Source organism: Phalacrocorax carbo, chromosome 3 (genome assembly GCF_963921805.1).
Source record: "Phalacrocorax carbo chromosome 3, bPhaCar2.1, whole genome shotgun sequence".
Taxonomy (NCBI): domain Eukaryota; kingdom Metazoa; phylum Chordata; class Aves; order Suliformes; family Phalacrocoracidae; genus Phalacrocorax; species Phalacrocorax carbo.
Window position 1 is genome coordinate 88,487,933 of NC_087515.1, and position 22,405 is coordinate 88,510,337.

Here is a 22,405-nt window from a genome sequence, read left to right on the forward strand (position 1 = left end):
TTTTCAGCTTGAAATAGACTTCTTTTCAAGATAGCGTCTGGACAAAAATGAGGGATGTAACCATCTTGTAACTACTAGTAGCATGTATTATTAGGCTTCCAAGTATTAACAGTTATCTGAAGAGTACATTTTATTCCTAATGATTTTATTCCTTGATAATCTTATGCACTGTCTTGCCTCACAACTCTCCATGTTTCCTTTTCAGTCTGACACTCAGAATAGCAGTGCAGCAGCCAGTCAAGAGCATACTCCCCCTGCGTCCACTAACATGTCTTTGAGCCCGCGGCAGCGCCGTGCCCAGCAGCAGAGTCAGAGACGGGCTCCGTCTTCAACTGACTTTAACCGGGTACAGCAACCGAGAGTCCACATGAACCAGACTGGATCAACTGTTCTGATTGTCCTGCTGACTTTGGCACTGGCAGCTCTTATATTTCGTAGAATATATTTGGCTAACGAGTATATATTTGAGTTGTAAGGCTGTTCCTGTTGTAACAGCAGTGGCTTGAATGCTTCATTGAACATTCTGTATTGGGTATGACATGAGAACTGTTTACAAAGGTTACGTTTTGTATTTACGCTTAAGTCCTTATGAATGTTAATGTACCTACAGATACATTACTTGTAAGAAAAGCAAAGTTGGACATGGAGCTACAAGTGTTAACTGAGGGCCCACTGGATACTTGGAGAAACAGTGCAGTGGACTAGTAACATTAAGGCACGTGGGAGGGGAGTCAATTTGAGTAATCTGTCAACTAGAAAGACCATTTTAAAAAAGGTTTTATTCACTTTTTTATGGAACATAAATGCAATTAATCACCCCGTCTAAGTTAGTATAAGATTTGACATTGGAGAAGGGATTTTAAAATTAAACACTACGATGTGTTTGTGTCCAGTGAACTCTTAATTTAGAGAGGATACAGTTCTGTAACCACTTTTATTTACCGTGACACATTTCTGAAGAGGGAACACATACGAATAGGTTGTGATGCTGCTTTGTGTGTGTGAAAGGGGGAAAGGAGTAGGGGAGGGAAGAAGGGGCCACAATACTCCTTGCATTATTTTGATTTTTGGTGTTTTTGGAAGAAAGATTGGATAATCTTTTTGCAAGATTTGAATGTCCTCTTCTAATACTCTCGATTGTATATCTTGGGTTTTTTAAATTTTAAGATTATATAAAATATGTCTATTCTTGCAATAGTTATAAATATGTAATATAATTATTTACCCAGAGCTATTGTCTTTTAATTATACTGGAAATATACATAATGTGTTAAACTGAAAGTTTCATATGTGGTTTTATTTACTAAAGAAAATTTAAACCTTATTGTACTTAAACTCTCATATATACGAACATGCTTAAGAGAAATATTTATTAAAACCTTGGTAGTAATAAAGAGTTTCAAGCCAGTCTTTGGTTATGTGTCAAGTATCACATGGCCCTTTTTTTTTTCTCCCCCCCACCCCTGTGTTTCTTAAAACCTAAAATGAAGATTGGACCCAGAGGCTTTCTGCATTATTGGTTTATTAAAAAACAATTGGTAATATTAATGAATGCTGTGAAATCACATATAAAAGCAATAGATCTACAACTGTTAGGGTTTTGAGAGGTTTTTGTCTGTGAATGTAAAGTGTTGCAGTGAAGTAGAAGAAAGCAGTCAGTGGGATAATTTTCCTTGTTGTATTATTGTTCAGATTTAAATGTATTTTAACATGTTATTTCAAAGGCAATGAAATTTAGCTAACTCATTTTGTTGCTGTCAAACTTAATAGCACTGACCTAAATGAGATTCTCATCCTGTTTCTTAGCAAGTATTCATCAAACTGCTACAGCTTTCCTAAATTTTGTTAAATATACTATGTATTAGTGTTTTGAAATATTAAAGTAGCTATATAACAACTTCTAAAATAAGAAAAGCCTGTTGTGTGTCTAACAGGGACGTGGAAATGAAAAATACCAAAAACTGAGTTCGTTCTTAGCACTTTTTCTGGATTGTCGATGGTGATGTTTGCAGGTACAGTGGGACAGAGATAAAAAAAATAGTTTTCTTAAGTTCAGACAAATGTAGTTTGTTCAGCAGTTACTTACATATTCCGCTGCAGAACAATTTGATGTCAATATATTAATTGATTTGGTTTTCCCTAATTTATTTATATTTTTTAATTTTACCAGAAATTAAAAAAAAAAAAACAAAACCCAAAAAACCTCCAGATCCTGTGTTTCCTAGTTGGCATGTTGCTTGAATACCTGTTCTATTCAAGTATGTTGTAAACGTGGGCTCACAGAGCAGAGGTCTGACCCAGAAGACAGTTTTTCTGGGTTTTGGCCCACTTGCTCCTCTGGAAGCTTTGCTTTTCTTAAAGGCTCACTGCTGTGCCAAGCAAAGGCGCTCGTACCTGCACCACACACTGGTTATTCATAAAGCAGCTAAGTCTGCAAGGAGGCAGCCTGCGTTGCCCTTAGAATGGGCTGTGGGAAGATAAGCTTTGAATGGTTTCTGAAAATAGCCTTGTCCTTGTGATTAAAGAAGTAGCTGCTTTTTAATTTTTCATTTTTATTTCAAACATTTTTAATAGTTAAAATGCCTGATTGTGCAAATACCTATTTGAAAAAATAAATATTAATGGTGACTTGATTTATGTAACGAGTCTATTGCATGTATAGATACTTCAGGGGTTGCTGTGTTTTAAAGAAGTATTAAAAGTTAACAGTAAATAAAAGCACCATTTTTCAGAGGAAATAGCTCATCTTTTATCTTCAACAGCATAAAGGGCCAGACTAAAACGGAAAACAAAAATCTCAACTGCTCTAAAACATCAAAATGTGTACATTTTACAATGATAGACGTGTATGAAATGTGGCACAGGCAGTTTCCAGTTGAAAAGGATGCGATGTGAAGGAACAGGCGATCTGGAAAGCCTAACGAAAAGGGACAGCCCGGTTTTACGCAGTCTGGCAGAAGGATAGCGCTGTCCTGAGATTAGGGGATTGAGCAAAAAGCCAGCATGCAGAATTGTGGGGTTTTATATAATGGCTTTAGCAAATATCCTTTAGGACCCAGTGGAAATGTTTGGTGAGGCAAACTTCATGAGTAATGGCCAATCATTAGGCAGTGGCGAGGGAAGAGCTTTGAGTGAGCAGCCCCTGAAAGCCTGTCAAAAACATCACGTTGGGAAAGCGCCGTTTCTGCCACCGTTCGCCGACGAACGCGCGACGCTGGAATTAGGGTTGATTCAATGTTTAAACGCGGGGGGACTTGTGCTACAGGAGGTTACTGGAGTGCAGAGCGCCCGGCTCCTGTTTCCAGCAAGATGCCTTACTATGCAAAACTTCTATTAATCTTTTGCTTAGTTCTTCTCGTGGAAAGCAGAAAGCACAGGAGGAGGAGGTGGACAAGCCAGCTGGAGGTGCAGAGGGCAAGGTAAGGCTTTTTAAAGCACCTAAGTTTCTCTTCCTGTAGTCTTATAATTACATTACCACGTAGTCATAAAAATCTGCCCTGTCAGTGTCTTTATAAAACATTCTACGTGCAAACAGCTTTATAGATAATGTTTTTTGAATAGTTTCTGGTACTATATTCAGTTCTAAGTGTAAATAGACACATTTAATTAATGAGACAGGTTTTGCATATAAGTTGACCGCTTCAGCTCGGTAGAAATATTCTTAGCCCTATATGTGAATTACAGAGAGAATTCAGAGAAGTTGCAGTTAATAGAGACGTTCAAATCTGCATGTTGTTCCGGCACTGTTTCCAGAGCAGGTTATTTATCCTACTTGCTGGAATGTCTCTGAAATTGCATGTTATTTTGTAGCAATTTAAGGTGAGGGTGTTGGTGACCATACGTGGTATTCATTGGTAACATATACATCCCTGGAAGTCACCCGGGGACTGTAAACTTAAAAATATATTTTGGAAAAATACTTGGAAACTCAACAAAGATGTGTGTTTTAAAGTCAAGCGAAGGCACAAGGAAGAGTTAAAGGTCTTAGAAAAGTTTATTAGATTTACTGTTCCTGAGATTTGACCAGAGATTTACGTTAGAAAAGATAATCTGCCAAACCTGTCAGACAGTCTAAAGTATGTTATCCTTTTTTGTAGTTATGTCATCCAGTGGCAATTATATCTTACAAGATTGTTCATTGTTCGAAGGGCTCAAAAATAAAACTGGGCTAATCCATCTTACTAAATGGCTTCACTATGGCTGTAAACCTTCATCTTTTCATTCATTTTGTTGAGGTTTTTTTGGTTTAACAGTCAACGCTTTTATAAAGAGTGTTGTTACTTGAATGTTTTAAAGAACCGTGATAAAATTGAAACCAAAGAATACCTAATATGCTCTCAGATTTATACTGCTTACTGAAAAATACAGTAGCATATGCTTTTAGTGACATAAATATTACCAAGCTGAAACAGGCAGGGCCTGAGCATAAAATCCTAAAGCCAGCTGAAGTTTTGCCACTGATTTCAACAGAATCTCCATTAGTCATTTAACTCGGAAACCTTTTCCAAGTCTTTGTTCTGGGAAATACGGTAGCATTTTCTTGCACGCAATTCCCGTGTAGTAGAGATCATCTACTTTGAAGTAACAAAATAGCGTAAATCTTTGATTTAAATGTGACTTTATCCAAACGCAGTGCCATTTTCTGGGTTAATAACTTGTTTGAATATTTTGTAATTTATTTAAACACTGCAAAAATAAATGACAATTTATACAGTGCCGTTTTTGTGAAGTTGTGATAGAGTGGAAATCAAAGCACTGCTAAAATTATATTTATACGGATGAATTTACTGTAAAGAATGACTGATACTGTTGGGTTTCCTGTGAAATCATTATTTTAATGAACAGTTTTCCAGCCAGGTAGAACCTGAGGAACTGTGTGTCTTTTACGTGTGTGTGTATATATATAGAATATAAAAATTTTTTATATATATGTAATATATATAATATATAGGTTTTTTTACATTTTATGTGAGTACAATGTACTTATTTGAAAGTATATAAAAGTAAGTATTAGGAGCTCTTAAACATGAATAACAATTTAAATACAAAGAATTCTGCAATATTGTGGGGAAAAAAGGTGTACGGAGCAATGACAGTAATATCTTAAATTTCCAGTTACGTAGAAAAAATACAGTTTTCTCTAAACTAGCAATGAATAGTGGACTCTTCCAGTAAAAGGAAATTAAGATAGGTTCCTATGCTGGTTTTCTAATCATGTAAGAGAAATGAAAAGTGTCCTTTTTAATAACTGCATCATGTTTTCTGCTTAGTATTTCTCTTGCTGACCTACCATAAGAAATACCAATGGCCTCTGCGCTGGACAGACACAGTCTGTCTCCAAATCCTCTCTCCTAACAGTTGTGGAAAGCCTCATCCTTCCACCAGCAGAAACACTGCACTTTTGAAATAGAAGTGGCTTTGAGCTTCCCTTAGCTAAAGACTTCCTGCCAAGGTTTTTGGAAGTGGTCGGTGATTTGGACTATCTCGTTAGAGGTGCAATTTTCAGGACACGCTACATGCCAGCCTTAGGCTGGGACCCACAAGTAGACGATCAGGGCATGGCAGCACGAAACTCAGCACACAGACTGTTTCTCCAAACAGCGGTCCACTGGGGCAAGTGGTTTGCTGATCCGCTGCCGGCAGGGCTGCGCTTTTTCCCCAGCTCTTGACCAGGTGCAGCAGACAAGTCTTCTGACCTGCGATACCTCCCAGGCCCTACTGATCCCCTCTGCTCTCTGGTGATTTCTCAGAAAATGCAATATCTGTGAGTGGCTTAATGGTTAAAATGTTGATAACCATTTTTTTACAGGTGTGTTTCTTGGCTGGGGTTCCAGTCCAGGGCATTGCACGGCCCCTAGTTGTGCAAGGTTTGACGTCTCCTGAGATTTTTTTCACCAACACTGCAGTAGGACCAAATAGCAATGTGAAACAAAAGCAGGGAGGGGCACGCGCACACACACAAATGGCAACTGCAGACCTGAGAAGCAAGCCTCATGCCTTATCCTGGCTGCGTGCTCCAGCTGTGGTTCGCGTTTGCAGTTATGGCTTCTCTGCTGTTGCTAACGTCGCCCTCTCTGACTGTGCTGCAGCTGGGTAGCTCTCTGTGTAGGCTGTGAGATGTTTAGAGCCTCAACACTGCTTCCTCACCAGCCTGTGTGTATTCGGCCCTGTCTCTTCAACAGTTGTGCCTCCTGCCTCTTCAGCATAACAGTGGCTGCTGGCTCCCTTGGCTAGACCCGTTATCCCCCCATATCTCCATCATTTGGCTCTTTGCAGTGTTCGCTGCCCAAGCAGCCTGTTTACCCTGGAAAGCCGAGCGCTACCACAGTGCTGCACCTCTGCCAGTCAAACACGCCGGTTTACTTTTGCTTCTGCTGACACGGGCGCCAACTGCGCTGATTTCACAGTGAGGAGGGCTTGCAATTGTTTTTTGTTTTCGCAAGCCAAAGATGACCTCTTAAGTGGTGTGGGGACAGCCAGGCAGGTTGGATAGGTCTGCCCTGCAACAGTGAAAAGGTTGAGCTTTTTAGCCTTGCCAGGGAGTGTCTCTGCATAAAACATCCTTGTGAATTTTACCCTCTGCTTATGTTACCGTTGTTGGCTTTGGGTTGGATAGATGTAGGAAGAGGCAAGGAGTGCAGGGTTTGGGATACGCTGGGTAAAAAAAGGCTCCATTTGTTGCTGTGAAGAGCAAATGTATTCTGCATTCATCTTCAATAAGCTAAAAATATGAACAACCATAGAACAGATTTTTTTTCTTTCTGGTTAAAAACCATACTTTATAAATCCAAGAAAAAATAGAGGTCCTAAGCAATAGATTATAAGGTGTGTGGGGATATGACCCTGAAATATTCCTAATGTGTCTGATAACAGTGATTGTGCACAACTTCTGAGTTTGTGTCCATCATTTTCTGGAATCTGATTTAGTTTTTTTCTGGAAATCTGGCAAGGAAAGTCACTTTCCTTTCCTTCCTGCTCCAGGCATAAAACCACAGATGAGTCAGTGTGAGGCACGTTACACCTAGAAGTAGGGCAAGAGAGTCTGTCTGCCCTGCGGCTCTGGGACTGCTGTGGCCATCCATGTAAACCAGGATAGGCTTGTCTTGTGGAGCTACCAGGGCCTCTTGGGCCTCTTGGGCAGCCAGGACTCATCAAGCCCTTGAAATGGTGGCCCTGACAAGCAATGGAAGGAGACCTCCCCAGAATCGAGGACCCTGAGGTTCCCAGCTTGTCAGAAAGTGCTTGACCATATCTGATCCCATGCGATCCATGTACATTAATACTAAAGATGCGCATCTATGTGGGATACACTCATAGCATAATGGAGATAATAAATTTGTAATGCTCATCTAGGAGCAAGTTAATTGTTATGGCAGTCATAAACTGTTATTGTACCTTCTCTTTTTCATTTATCCTCTAGGGGATCTTTGTCAAAGTAGTCATATGCTTTGTTGGTTAGAAAAACAGGTTTTTTACCTTTCTTGGTGCTAGGTTTGCACAGTGTGCATCTCCTCTAGCTTGCTGTGGCTGCTACACGAAGTAAATGACATCTTCAACTAATGTTGAATTGAAATTGGGTATTTTTACCAGAGGATGTCCTGAAGTGTGGTAAGATTTTCACTGAAACTGTAGAAATACTTTTCTGAATCCCAGTAGGAAATAGGATAATAGGAACCAATGTCCCATTACCATGAGACACCATCTTGTGACCAAAGTCAATGCTGAATTCTCCAGAGGGAGGTGCAGAAACCGCCCGGACCCTGGCTGCCAGCAGCTGCGCTGTGCTTGGGACAGGGATCACATTTCCTTTCTGGCTTGCTACTTAGCCATTGCCTTATGCCCTGCAGCATGAGGACTGTTTCCAATCTTGTAAGTTCTTTATCTTGTGCTGGAAAGGTCTGAATATCTGCATAGATACCCGCTGCTTTTCTGAGTCTTGCTGAGCTCTTATCTGTGTTTTCTCATCCATCAAATTTTAATTTTCTTTGATATATTTGGCAATATAAAAAGGATCTATTTTACACAATTGAGAACAACTCTGACTAAAAGTGAGTGGAAAGGAAAATATATATAAAAAAATTTAGGGCAATTTGCAGAGCCTTTACAGAAGGTCCATGAGATACCTGTCCCCTTTTCTCCTCACAAAAGACAGTTTTATCAAACTCATCCCACTTGAGCGAAGTGTAAACACCAGTAAGATTTTACATGAAAAACATGGCAAAAAGAGAAAGGGAGATGAGTGGCTTTAAATGAATAGTTGCAGAGAGTGCATAAAGCTGAAAGAAACCCTAACAAATCTATAATCAGAAGTGCTAAAGACCATAAGTACATCAGGGAGGATTTATGAGATACCGGCAATCAGATTGTCAGTAAAGATGCCGGATGGGCAGGAGAGTTCTGTGCATCCTTTAGCTCTGCAAAGGCACCGGCAGCTGTATTCACCTTTGCTGCTGACAATGAGATACTTCCTGTGCCAAACTGGGGCGGGGGTGGCATGGGATACCTGCCGGAGAGGATCAGAGGATACCAGGCAGCCGATGTCACGCACTGTTCTCAAGAATGGCTTTTTTTCCAGACAAACTTGGTCTTGCCTTTATATTAAGTTGACAAAAACAGTTATTGTCCAAATCAAAGGCTGTGTAGACTGCCTGTCATTAAAAATAGTTCTATACAAAATCTTTATAAATGGATTAAATTGATTAAAAATTACATGACAGATTTCTGTCTGTAAATTCCAAATTGTCCATCATGTACTTGAAGGATTGGGCATGAACTGATGATTAAATGCTGGCTGTTAAGTGCAACCCCTGGCTCAGGAAGTTCCTGAAAACCTATTTTCTTCGTAAGGCAGCATCGGTGTCCCCAGCCAGCCTTCTGAAGCCTCTGCAGCCACAGACTCGATCTTAGCAACTCTCCTGTGTGCTGTTTGCTCTTTGATGATTTTTAAATTAATTGATCAGAGCTTGGTGTTTCAGTGAGGCTGTGCCATCGATTTACAAGGTGACATTGTAATACCATCAGGGTTTTCCATACTATTTCCCCATACAGCATGCAATCCAAAGTTTTATTGGATTTTTAACTTGATTCCCCCCCCCCCCTCCATTCTTTGGGGGAGATTTAATTGAACATTCAGAGGTACTTAGGCCTTTCCCTGATGATTAAGTCGAGCAGACACAGTAAGGTCATTCTTCTCCACTGCCAGCTTTTCAGGAGCAGAGGCAATACTGCAGGCTGCAAAGTGGGACACTTTGTCAGCAGCCGAAACCTTTGCAAAGAAACACAACCTCCCCCTGAACCAGTGAAAAGCTAAACTTTTGCCTCCAACCGTTCCCATTAATGGCTCTGCTTGGGTTTATCCCCTTGCTTTTAGGTAAACACGAATGCAGCTGTGTTGGGAGTGCACTCGCTCCAGCTGGCTCTTTTTTACAGCCAGCAGGGAGAGAGATGCTCCAACATCCCGATTTAAACAGGAGCCCAGAGTGAGGTGGGTGGGATACAAATTTTCTTATGTAGTGTGTGCCCTGGAGCACAGGGCTTATACTCCTTCAAAACATCGATTTAATACGATTTTTAAAATTCTGTTCCTTCTTTTTCACCTCCTTATTAAAGTAAACAGGCTACCCATGTTAGCAGCAGCTTATCAACGCCCCTTAGGTTTTATTGTTTCTTTTCTCAGTTGAAGTCTCTGATGGGACGCTTTTCTTCTGATTTGCGATTTACACTGCCTTTGCTCATACTCATCATGATTTGTATTTTAATGACCATAAAGCATATCTACGGCCTTCCACAGCCACACTTATGCATCTGGTGACGGTTTTCCAAGCTCTGGATTTTTGACCAAGATTTTAAGCCTAATTCACCCTCATTTCTTGTATCTATTAGAATAGTCCCTTTATTTTTCCTCCAAGATTTTTGTTGTTTACTGTCAGTAATACGTCTCCCGCACAGGTGAATGAATCTGAACCCTTCTGTATAAAGTTATTTCTATTTATTATTATTCTTTTTAGTAAGATGCTGACAAACAGCTAATTGCGGCAGTATTTACAGCTTTGTGAGTTCTTATGCCCAGAGCAAAGGAGTTGAGGAATCTTAATGGTCCAAGTCCTCCTTCCTGCACCGCTGGGGAATGCCAGGGATGCTGACCTGGGTTTTATTCCCAAAGTCCATGCAGTATCTGTCTGTCTCCTGTTTAGTTACCCACCTATGCCATTTTAGTGACTCTCATGCTTTTCTCAGGGGTTTGTTGTCATCCTTGTTATACTGTTAGACGATCTCTCAAATAAAAAGTTAGGACTTTTTCCGCCTTAATACTCAGAAAAGTGAAGGACTTCAGATCTCACTGACTTCTTCAGATAAAACCCCTCTTTTTCTGCTGCTCTGGAGGGAAATGGGTGACTTTTGTCATTGTTGAAGGTCAAAAGGCAAAGTGACCCCTCCGTCCACACAAACTGCTGGTATTCCACTGATGTTTGTGGTGCAGAAAGCTTCAGAATAGTGTATGACATTGCATGACCACCATAGAAAAGACCTTTCTCATTATAATGTCGCCTTGGTACCCAGCAAAGTCCTGGGTGGGTAATATGTGGGGCAGTCAGCTGTTTTTGCTGAGACTTGCTCTGTCGCATTTGCTGCATCCCAGGATCTCTGTGAGAAGCTTTGCTCTTGGCGTCGTGCCTCCCTGGGGGCTGTGGAGTCCAGGGTGGAGAGAGCACCGTGACCACCTTGGAGCTGCCTGAGATGGCAGGGCTGCCCACAGTGGGGGCCAGGTCTGAGTTACTGCTGTGGAGAGGCAGCGCTGGGGCTGCCGTGCTGGCCTACGCCGTGGTGCTGGCAGCAGCGCCCCTTCCCTCCGTGGGGCTGTGCCTGCAAGGCCACCACGCCTGGGGCTCTGAAATCGGGCAGGCAGAAGTTGGCCGCAGAGTGCTGCTCGGGCTGCAGAGACGTCAGACCAACACTATTGCTGTCTTTTGCAGTCACATCTATAAGAAGAATCGTGACATAACCAAAACGTGGAGGGGAAAGACGGAGCAGCTCCTCAGGGTTGATGACCATGACTTCACCATGCGGCCAGCTTTTGGCGGTGAGAATAGAACAGTTCTCGTGATTTCATGCTCATACAATTAAAAGTAATCTAATTGTATAATTAATCTAATGATAATAATAATAGTAATAAGCCTCTGGCCAGATGCACCGGTATGAAAAGAAAGAACTTGGGTGGTTTCAGGAGATATTCAAGGCAATTCAGAGAGACCTCAGCTTCACCTCGCAGTACTCTGTACAGCTCCTACACTCCTTCTTATTGCTGAAGTTGGCTCTTTTTTTGCCTAGTGTTCCCAAGAGCTCAGGACGGACCCTCCTGGTAAGTAATTCACTGTTGAGACAAACAAGCTGCAGGTTTTAATGTTCACTTGTGGTTGTGAAGTTGCAATAGACTTTTCAGGTGATGCGATCAAATTGTGAACTAGAACTCATTAGGTAGATCACATCCCATCCTTGCTAGGAGGAAATGGAGTATTTTTGCCCAAATAAAATCTTGTCTCAAACTCTCTGAAGCAACCAAAAGAGCAGGAGGGGAGGCCTCCATCTCCGTCACTTCTGACATCTGTTGTACGTAGTTACAGGATCACACTCACCTGGTCTTTCTAAGCTCACTACTGCAGAGGTAAAAGAGTACTTGAATAAAAAAATGTGCAGGTATACCAGCATGGAAATCCCTCTTCTGATTCTGATCAATAATCAAGCCCCTCCAGACCTAAGGACAGAGTTCTCTGCAGCTTTTGCTGACTATACTGTATCTTGTATCAATTGGCCTTTTAGGATTAAGTGCAACATCTCCCTTTCCAGTGGGTCACAAGGGTATTTTGTGTTTTGCACCTAGTCCATAGAATAGAGCTTCTCTGACATGCTCATTCCTGGCATAGCTGGAAAGATGTGTCTTGCCCCACAGTGCAGATATGCTGATCTGACAGCACAGTGCTGTCCCATGCTCACAATTTATGTATCTCCAAACTCCAGAGTTCAAAATGTGTCATCATAAGTGGTTTTTTCCCCCACACTGTAATATGCTAACAAGTTGCAGTCCAGCCTGCCCGCTGAAGGTAACTCTTTTGATAATCAGTGGTAAACTTGATCTGCTATTTCTAGGTCGAAGAGTTTGCCTTAAATTGTCCTCTGGGGTGAACATAGGCAAATCTCCCTGGGTTGGTGTGAGCACATCTGACAAGCCCAGGCATGCGGCTGAGGTCTGGGAGCTGGCTCTGGAGGTACTGGCTATGCCTGCTTCTTTTTGAATTGGCTGTAAAAGTGATGCTGAATGAGCTGCCCTCGGTCGCCTCACCTGTTCCAGATGGGTATTTCCTTGACAGTGATACTGCTGCTCCACTCTGGTTAGGGAAAGGGAGATTATGGCTTATTGCTGCTGTTTCCTCTCCTGCCAACGTTGTTTCTCCTGGAAGGTGGGCCTTTCAGCAGGGTGGATTTTGGGAAGGAACCTGATCTGAAAGATGAAATGAGCAGGGAGCTGTGAGATTGGTTTCATGGACTGATCTAAATCCTCCTTGCTCTAGGAGGAGATGGTCACTGTCAGGATTGTCCAGCCTGCCGCCTCGTTGGCTCAGCCTCCCAATTGTTTGCTTTTTATTGGCCTTGGTTTTCTTTACCTGACTTTTAGGCTTCTTTTTTCCATTCATCTGGTCTGCCTGAAAAACCTGGATCTGTGAGGTGTTGGCTGGATGTCCACTGCCTTCAGTTTGGCTTTGTTTTGTTGGCATGCTGCTGGATATTGGTGATTGTGTGCCATCCTGTATGGCTTGCCCAGCATAGCAGTGCTTTAGCACAAAATGACAGAATGGTTTGGCTTGCAAGGGACCTTTGAAGATCATCTAGTCTACCCCCCTGCCATGGGCAGGGACATCTTTCACAAGATCAGGTTGCTCGAAGCTCCATCCAACCTGACTTTGAACACTTCTAATCACGGGATCAACACTTCACTGATTTGTGTCACTAGATTGTATGTTATCTTCTAAAAGGGGGTAGGAGGTTGCATGGTTTCACACATGTGAGGATGGATTGCTGATTTGGTATGCTTCATCTTTCCTAACAGAAGACTAGATGCTGAGAAGTAGGTATCATGCTCTGTTGTGTGAGTTCACTAAAGTGTACATATATCCCTAAATACCAGGTGTGCCCTGTCCTTCTATAAGCTCAGAGGGTTCCCCCTACTTCCCATCCTGTAGATCCTCCGTCCTTCTCCTCTCCCCTCCCCAAAGCCTTAAAAGAGAGTCATCTGGAAAGCTCCTGCGGCTGCTTCTGAAGCAGTAACTTTTTCTTGGCTTTATTCTTCTATGTTCAGATAGGAACGACTATCATACAATAATCTGGCTGAAAATACATCTTCCTCTGACCATTTTCACTCCTCACTGCAAGGCTGGTGCCTGTGCTGGAATTGTTCCTTTTCTCTCAGAGAAGATGGTGTTTCTGGTGCTGAATATCATCCCTGCTCATGCCCGATCACATCGGGAGGTGAGCGTGCTTCTTCTAGTGGCTCTCCTGGAGCAAATGAGAGGGGAGAAGCAAAGTGCAGAGGCAGGCTCAGATTTGAAAGCACACACAGGCTGGTAGCCCCTAGGACAGGCACAGTATGCATCCTATGCAGTTGCAGGCACTGAGTGGATAGGAGCACGCACAGCTTGTGAATTACGGCTGTGGAAGAAGGAGAATCCCAAATGCCTGCCTTTTGCCAGCTCATGAGACAGCAGTCACCACTAAACAGGTCTCACTGAGGGTGGCCATCCAAGCCATATTTGATCATATTAAAGTGCAAGGGAATAGAACAAGCAGAGGAAAATAGGCAGCTCGGAGATAGTGCAGCTGTACGATCCTTATTTGTCTTGGCAAGTCTAGGTTGAAAAGAGTTGGTTTTAACAGTAAATGGTTTTCCCAGCCAGTGAAGTCAGTGACAAACTCTGCTGGTCCCAAAGGAAAGGGATCAAGCTTTCCCTTCAGTGGGCAAAAATCAGTGTCAGTGTCAGCGAGGGAATCTTACTATTCTTCTAAGTAGCAGAGAAAAGCCTTAAAGCATGTGTATCAAAAGCCTTAGAAATGCAGATCATTAAAGATTAAGGTGCTGCGTTGGGTTTTCAGATTTTATTTTTGTTTTTAAGCCAACCTCTGTTTTGCAGTTTGGCTGGTGACTTCTGAAATGCCTGATGCGGACAGACTGGAAGTGCCACTCTCTCCTCAGTGTCACCACTCTGGCCAAAAGACCTGCTGCCTCCTGGGGTTGATGAGGTGGGATGTCAGGGTTTATCTGGGAGGGCATCCGGACTCCTTCCCTCAACTTGGTTGGAGGTAGCAGGGGAGCCACGGTGATTATTTTTTTTTCTTTTTCTTGGCTGGATATATGTCAGGGCCATGATGCCTGTGTTTTTTGGTGAAGCTGAGGGGTTTTGTTCTCTTGTGCTGATGCTTTAGGTTTTGATGTCCAGTGTTACCACTGCACTGTATTTCTGTAAACAGACCTAATTTTTACTATTTTTACCAATGTCACAGAGCCTGTGAAGAACACCTCTGTGCACAGCTCCCACCAAGCACACATAGTTACACGGTTAGTTTCCCAGTGCTAATGTAACTGCATTTTAATCTCCTTATCTTGTTTCTCATGCTGCCTCCCATCACAGGCATTAGGATACTGCTAGACCCTAAATACTTGGAGTAACATTTATAATGTTGAGAAATATCCTAACAGCCTTTAGTGAAAAGGTGACTTTTTGTAAACAAATAACAGGATGTTTCTGTGATTTTCACTCAAAATCTCCTTATCTTGCAGAGCTACCTGGGGAAAAGGTGGGGTGTTAGGAAGGTTGCACTAAAGTTGTGTATGATAAGGAAAAAAACATGGCAATAACTTTGTTGAGGCTGCAGCCTTGGAAAGCATGGTTCACACGTGTGGAGATAGCCTGGGTGCTACAGGCTCCTGCACAGCTGCAGAATTATGCAGTGTATATTTAGTGACAGATGATAAGCCTGCTGGAAAAAAAAATATAAAGGAAAGAAAACAAACGCCTGGTAAGAAGCTATCCTTATATTTTTTTCTGTAATGTTATTCGTCAGGCAGTCAAAGTGATTTGCTATGCCCTATGAGTCCTTCCAGTTTTTTGCTGTAGCGCAACGCCAGTCAAACTGATGTGGTCTGACCTGCGTAGGATAAAAAGGCTTTTGTGCTGCTGAAGCGGAGTGGGGGAGCCCCTGGGATGCATTTGACTGTAACTGCTTGCTGCCCTAAGACCTTTTCTGCTCTCCGAGGGCAGCTCAGGGACCTCAGTCTAACGGAGAGTCCAGCCCGGTGGCATTGCATTGGGCCCATGATGTTACGGTGTAGGTGGGAAAGGCAACTCACCTCTGGAAAACATAAATAATATCATAAGGAGATTGTGAGTGACATTAGACTATGAAGAAACCCCATTCTTTAACAGTGATGGTTCCCAAGCTTCGTAGAAAAACTGGAGCTGTTAACCTTCAACATTTTTGGTGGACCTGTTTACAACTTCACCACTGAACTTTAAGCTAAAAAAGGGGCTGGGGTCTGTAGCTGCTTTACTGTGGCCACGGTGACTCTTTCTGGTCTGCAGAGGACAGCCAGCAAGCTTCCAGCCCAACACAGCTGTGACCACTGGACAGAGCAGGCTGGGGTTATGCAAGGTGAAATGGGGGAAAAACATTAGAGAAAGGTGAAGGGTTTTTCAAGAAAAAGTATCTTTGTAAAAATCAAGTGAGCAAGCAAATGTTGTGTAAGTTCTGTTATTAACAGCCCAATAAGCACCGTTGTCTTGCCTGCTCTCAGCCCATTAGAGACAAGCTTTTGTGTACCGTGGTAATGACAAAGGTTTTTGCTTTGTGATATTCAAAGTAGCCTCCATAAGCTAAAATAGACTGCATTTGTTATGACCCTTGGGGAGTTATTTCCATGTCAGTGACCTTGTTCTAGCTAGCAGATGTTCAGGTATTATTTACAAATATTAATATTTAAAGATTATGTAAATGTTTGGTTTTCTGCCTTCCTTAAACATCAATTTTAAGCATTTCATCTATGACATCTAGTTTTTTACAGGGAGCCTGTGAATAAGCAGCTTTAGTTGATACTTAAAATAGCTGTATTTTCTTAGCTGAGGAACAGCCTAATGCTGTACTTTTATTATATTTCTTTATATCCTAATAGCCTAACATCAGCTGGTCCTTGATGCCCTTTCTTGGCAGTGTTTTTGTCAGGATGGATGAAAGGTAGGGTGAATGAAGCATCAGTAGTTTACTTAGGGTTTGTGACAAGGGCTGGAATAAAACTTGTTTCTCCCTCCTTGAGATGTGAAGAAACGAAGGTTTCTGCAGTCATGTGGCAGCTGATGAGCATATCCTGGTGGTGAATGCCCACACCTAAGAGGTCCCAGACATACATACATACATTAAAAAAAAAAAAAATACACATATACATGCAGAAACACTGAAGACTGCTTTGCAGCTTGCAGACACGGGACCCCTTATTGGCATTTGCGCATCTCTCTGGGTGTGAACAATATATCTGGCAGCAAAGAAATCTCAAGCCTGCTTGTTCCCCATGTAGATATTTTTATCTCAGGGCCTACACCTTCAAAGACAGATGAGGAGACAGGGAGACTGTCTTGGAGAAAAACAATGAGCCTTTGAAATCACTGCCAAAGAGAAAAATGAAAGAGATGACGCAAAGCTTTAGTCTCAGAGCTGGAGTGGAAAACTGACACCAGGCATTTTCATGGTAGCACGCTTTTCCCTATCTTCCAAAGCCTGCTGCAGTGTTAAAAAATCCAAAAACCATGTTTGTGTCCAGTACCTATTTCTGACTGAGAAATGTGACTGGTCCTTTGTTGCTTTCATGTTGCTCCTCAGTGGGTGGTTTTAGGTGCTGAGACACGCTGGGACATGACAGGCTTTAATGGTGGGACCTTCTGAAGTAATTCCTGAATGGGACTTGTTGAAACCTCCTGGATTCCCTGGGGGGGTTATCCCCAGACCAGATTCAATCTGGAGCAGAGTTTAGTATTCATACTGGAGTTTTTACAAGGTGAAACAAGCCACAAAGTCATCTTGGTGTCAGAACCCACCCAAAATGGAGACTTGTTGGGTCTGTCTATTCTACTTGTACAACCACTGAATGCAGATGTCAAGTGGGTCTTCTTTAAAGGTATTTGGTACAGCACCTTCTCCATATGCAGCACCTAAGTCGAATGTGTAATGGCTTTCACTGAAGAATACGTCACAAAACAGAGCAGCTTACTGCAGAGGAAAGAGAAATGAGGGAGCACTCTCACCGCAGATTCAAGACACTGGGTCGTGGACTTGGCAGAGAAATAGACATGTAAAACCACAAACACCTTGGCAGTCTGGTGCCTGAGTATCTTTTTAATACCCCAGTTTGATTTGAGGCAAGGACACTGACACGCAGGAATTTATAGAAATAAAGTGTTGCTGATGCAGTTTCAGAAAGCAGTACCGTTATAGTGAGAAGGCGCAAGGGCAGCCTGTCATATAACTTGTAAATCCTATACCGAAATTGTGGGGCTAATGGATGCTGTCCAATATAAAAGAGAAAGTAGAAGCGCTCCCATCAGCCTCAGGTTGTGCTTCAGATCATTTAAATCCTCTCTCAACAAGCAAATACAAATATCTCCCTCAAAATGAAAAACTCCTGTTTTCCATCTTCAGTTTTTATATCATCAAATTTGCTAATGACTGTGCGAGTGTCTTGAGCTTGCTTGGAAGCTGCCACTGTGCTGTGTCTGAGACAAAAGGGCAATAGTTTACTGGTGGGTTCATTTCTTGTGTTGTTTGTGGAATTCTGTGACTTTTATTAAGTTTTTTAAGATTCCAGGGTTTGCTTTCTGGTTGTATCAGTCCTGCTGAATTAGTATTTGTGTTCTGCAAGATATTACTGTGGACAGTGATAGAGATAATGGATGTCGACATGTTTGCTGTTTCTGGAGGAAATACTTCAGCTGAAGCTTATACAATTTCTCCCTAGACCTTGATCTATACATACTTGAGCTCATATTTATATCAAATAATTCCATTAATTTGGCTGACACTTCTCAGAGACCCTAAAGTATGAGCTGAAAAGTTGTTGGGCTTTAGTCTTTGAGCAAAGCAACACTGCTTCCTCCTCTTAGCCAAATCCACGGCTTTCACGTGGATCCGTTTAGTTTCCCATCTGACAGTGAACATCCTAGAGAGGAGCCTGAACTTTGAGAATTCTCCAGTGTGACAGTATTCAGGTCTTTTCCTGTTTGTAATTCTACAAGCTGATCCTTCTATATTTCTTCTCTCTGAAGAAAAAAATAATGTTGATAAAATATTGTTTATGACAAGGAAAAGCTGGTGGTGGAGGGCTTTTTTACATTTAATGCTATAATCTAAGTTATGTGTCCTCTGTCTACCTGTTAAGTGCGTCAGACACCATCTCAGCTGTTCTTTTCCCTTCCCATTCACACCTTCCTCATCTTCTCCTTCCTTTCAATAAAGAAGGCTTTTTTACTGTTTTCACATCCCTAGTGGCATTTGATGGGGAACTTGGCAAAGCATTTGTGGCCCCAGTGGTTCAACAGTTTAGTTCCCAGAGAGACAGGATTAAAAAGCTAGCAGTTCCCAATTGAGTCCAAAGATTAGGAAGACCAAAGATGTCTTGGCAGCTTTCTATGACTGATCAACAGCCATTTAATCCAATGGTATGTGCTGCAGCCAAGATGACCTTTAAGGAAACCCAGGATTTGTTTCTGTGGTTTAAAGAGGTAATTTCTTTACAGGGCTTCTGTTTTGCTTCAGGCACTGCATGCATTTACAATGTTGCTTGCATCAAGCGCCTCTGCAAAACTGCATCTTGGCAGAAGTTTTGAAGAGTGATGGGCTAAGTGAATAAGCAATTATCATTATCAGTTATGCTCATCACCTAGTGCAGGACTTGGTGATCACTCGATTTCTACAGCTAGCTTCCAGGCAGCAACATTTGGGCTGGCTCCACTGTCCCTCTGCTTACTTCTCATTGCCTCAGCCCCAGGTGCGGAATGAGGAGCAGGGAAAAAGAGTAAAGCAGTGATTGCTCCTGCTGGCTGTAGTAGGATTTTGCCCAAGAAAGGCAGGGTAAATATTTCCACTGATAAGTAAGTTTTACAGTCTTACCTTCATACTGTCTGTACTAAGAACTTCAGATTTGAGCCTAGAATTCGAATGATTTCTTCCTCTGTTATGTTCACTGTTTCATCATCCCTCAAATTCTTGATTAACTGCAGAAAAGAAAAAAAGTAAAAGCAGTTTCACTGATGTACAAGACACCTAACCCAACCTCAGGCTTCTTCTAAGGACTTTCCAGACCATCCAGCTTTACACTGAACACCTTTTATTTGGGGTTTAATAAAGCTTCATGGCAGCTCCAGACTGAAGCTTAGACTTGGTCCTTGCAGTGAGGTAACTGCTCATTATCTGGGAGCCAAACTGAACATTTGGTGTAGGAACATGAAAAAAGAAATGAATATGGACACGGTATTTTATCTTCAAGAGCAGATAGAGAAGGAATAGGAGAGAGGGACAAATACCAACTTGGCAGTGTTCTTCTGTTTGTGGTTCTGTTCTTTTGTGTTTGGTGGTTTGTTTGTTTGTTTTTTTAAATCTGTGATTAGTGTTCAGACAAGCGTGGAAATTGCAGCAGTAAATAAACTCTGGATGGGGTTTAGTTTCCTGAATCAAGGCTAAATTAAGCATTCATACACAGAGGCTGTCTCTTGTGGTCTGGAAGTTGAGGGAGGCTGCCCAGCATGTGCTGGGCACACAGTCCCTTGGCAGCAGGCAAACCCAGTGGGAAGCACCATAGCCAACCACTGCCTTCCTCTTCTGGCACAACCTGATTGCGCTGTGAAGCCGTCCTGGCAGAGACCGTGTCTTCTCTGTTAGCACCGTGCCTACCACGACATGGCTGTTTGGAAGCACCGTGGGCACTACTGCAATGTCAACAGCTGTGTGTGACAACAAATAATATTAATTACAAATGCTTTCCCTGGCAAGAGCCAGAGGCAGTGCTGAGGGCAGCTTCGTGCCTGCCCAGACGTGGACTGAGTTGGAACATGGAGCTTTTCTGAAGTTACTTACTCTGAGCATTGAGTTGCTGTAGCAGAGGCCCAAGTTAAGTGTCACAAACGTGGCTACACTGAAGAGCTATTAGGCATTTAAAGACATTAAGGGAATAGATAAGTATTTGAATCATTGCCCAGGCCCTTCTTGACCACCATATATGAGTTCATGAGGTATCTGAGCAAAGAAAGGCTAATTGGCTACCAGCAGGGCATTGCCTATCAGGAGGCTTGTGGTGTTTCCCTGTTGATTATACTGCACCTCAAAATGCTTGTTATCACCACAGATACAGTGCTTTTTGCTACCTTATTTTAAAAAAAAACAAAGCACATTTTACTGAGCTGAAGGAATGTCATAAAGAAATTCTTTCTTTTGGTGTTGTTTTTAACTTTTGTTTACTCAATGTCCTAAATAGTCATAGGGAGCAGAAGGAAGTGTGGCTGCAACCAAGGTATAAACTCATAGAGTGATTTCAGATTGAAAAGAACTGCATTAAAATAGTGTATTTAAGACAGGCAGGGTGTGTAGAGGTGCAGCATCACTTATTAGGTCAACCAAAAGAGCCAGAAATAACAAACCACCTCCTCAAAAACAGCACTCTATAAGCTAATTTGCTTGTTAGATCTTATCATACCCCACAACTATTCAACTACAAGGATGAAGGGAAGGACAATACTGCAAATCTATTGCCACAATATTTCATAGACGCATAGAATGTCCTGAGTTGTAAGGGATCCACAAGGATCATTGAGTCCAACTCATGTCCCTGCACAGGACAGCCCCAAATTCACACCATATCTCTGAGCTCATTGTCAAATGCTTCTTGAATATCACCAGGCTTGGTGCGGTGACTGCCTCCCTGGGGAGCCTGTTCCAGTGCTCCACCACCCGTAGGGTGAAGAACCTTTTCCTAATATCCAACCTAAACCTCCCCTGGCACATCTTCCTGCTATTCCCTTGGGTCCTATATTAATGGAATCTGGAAATTTCATTTCCACTTAATGAAGCCACCATTTCCTCTGGTCAAGCCAGAAGATGACACATTTGTGGGGTGACAGAGGGGACACATCCTAGTCATTGTCTGCAGGATGCTGGATTGTGTGTTAGGAAGGACACATCTGCTTTGGAAGTAAGCAATGTCTCCTGCGGGGGCAAGGAGCCTGTCAAAAGAAAGGATGTATGGCAAGGGTGACAAGGAAAAGATATCTGTGATTTTGCCATGGATTTTCCTCTCTTTGATTTGTTATAATGGTCTGAGAAGGAATCCACTAGCTGATGAATGGTTGCATCCTGTGGCCAGATCAGTAGGGACTGAGCACATTTCCTGGCCTGGCAAGAAGGCATTGGCTCATGAGGACCTGAGCTGGTGCCACCAGAAGCAGAGGGCTCTCTGACCTGCTGTCCTTCTCCCTGCCTGTCTCCTCCGGCCCTGGTGGCTGACTCAGCCACCCGACAGGTCTTTTCCTGGGGTGATTCAAGACACTGATTTGGAAGAAAATAGTCCAATTGCTGCAGCAGCTGTTGATTTTGGCTGGGTTAATTTTTTGTGAATCAGTGAGCTGAACAGTCTTACAGAAGATCCCAGCACAAGCTCAGTCTACTCCTCTATGCAACCCCACCCTTTGCTGAAAGTCATTCCCTGTGTAATCTGGGGAGGGGGCTGAGGACTATTCTTGCCTCCTGAACCTGTGTTGTGAAGCCCTGTGTGCAAGAGGAAAAGATCTCAGCACTTCTCAGTCCCGCAGCTGGACGTGGTTGCGCCAGCATGTCTGCATTTCATCACCGGGTGCAGACTGGGGCTCTGGGTTTTCCCGGTTTTGGGGAATACCTGGGAGAAGTGGAACTGAACACCAACAGGCTGAGAATTTCCTTGGCCTCCAGTGATTCCTTATAATACATACGTAACTGAAAGGGAGCAAGATGGGCTCATGTCATTGGAGTGAAAAATCTTACCAAAATCTCTGGGGTCCTGAGAAACATGCCAGTGCTGATTGATTGGAATTTCTCTTCAAGTAAATCTTCCTGCAGACAGACTTTGGCTTGGACAGATACCACCAAGACACAAATAGGAGCAAGAAAATGTTTGCTGGCATTTTTTTTTAAGCATGAAGTCCATGGCTGTGTGTCTGAATGTGACATATAGGTGTTTGTAAGTGTCTAGGCATCATCCAAAAGTGCTGGGTTAGCCATGTTTCAGCCTCATTGCTGGGGGCAACAGTCACTTAAATTGGAATCTGTGGTGCTGAGGAGCCTGGTGCTG

The 22,405-nt window shown here is 42.6% G+C and overlaps 2 protein-coding genes across 4 annotated transcripts in view; both read left to right on the forward strand.

Annotated features, from left to right (window-relative positions):
• Positions 1-2,633, forward strand: part of UBE2J1 (ubiquitin conjugating enzyme E2 J1) — a 29,493-nt gene extending 26,860 nt beyond the window's left edge. For all 3 annotated transcript variants that reach the window (XM_064447641.1, XM_064447640.1, XM_064447642.1), the window contains one exon: positions 206-2,633. In XM_064447641.1, coding sequence (XP_064303711.1) covers positions 206-475 — 270 coding nt within the window. In that variant the 3' untranslated portion in view covers positions 476-2,633. The remainder of the gene's footprint in view (positions 1-205) is intronic.
• A 353-nt stretch (positions 2,634-2,986) lies between these two features.
• Positions 2,987-22,405, forward strand: part of GABRR2 (gamma-aminobutyric acid type A receptor subunit rho2) — a 39,383-nt gene continuing 19,964 nt past the window's right edge. The window contains exons 1-2 of the mRNA XM_064447643.1: positions 2,987-3,419; positions 10,974-11,080. Of these exons, the coding sequence (XP_064303713.1) occupies positions 3,235-3,419; positions 10,974-11,080 (292 nt within the window). The 5' untranslated portion in view covers positions 2,987-3,234. The remainder of the gene's footprint in view (positions 3,420-10,973; positions 11,081-22,405) is intronic.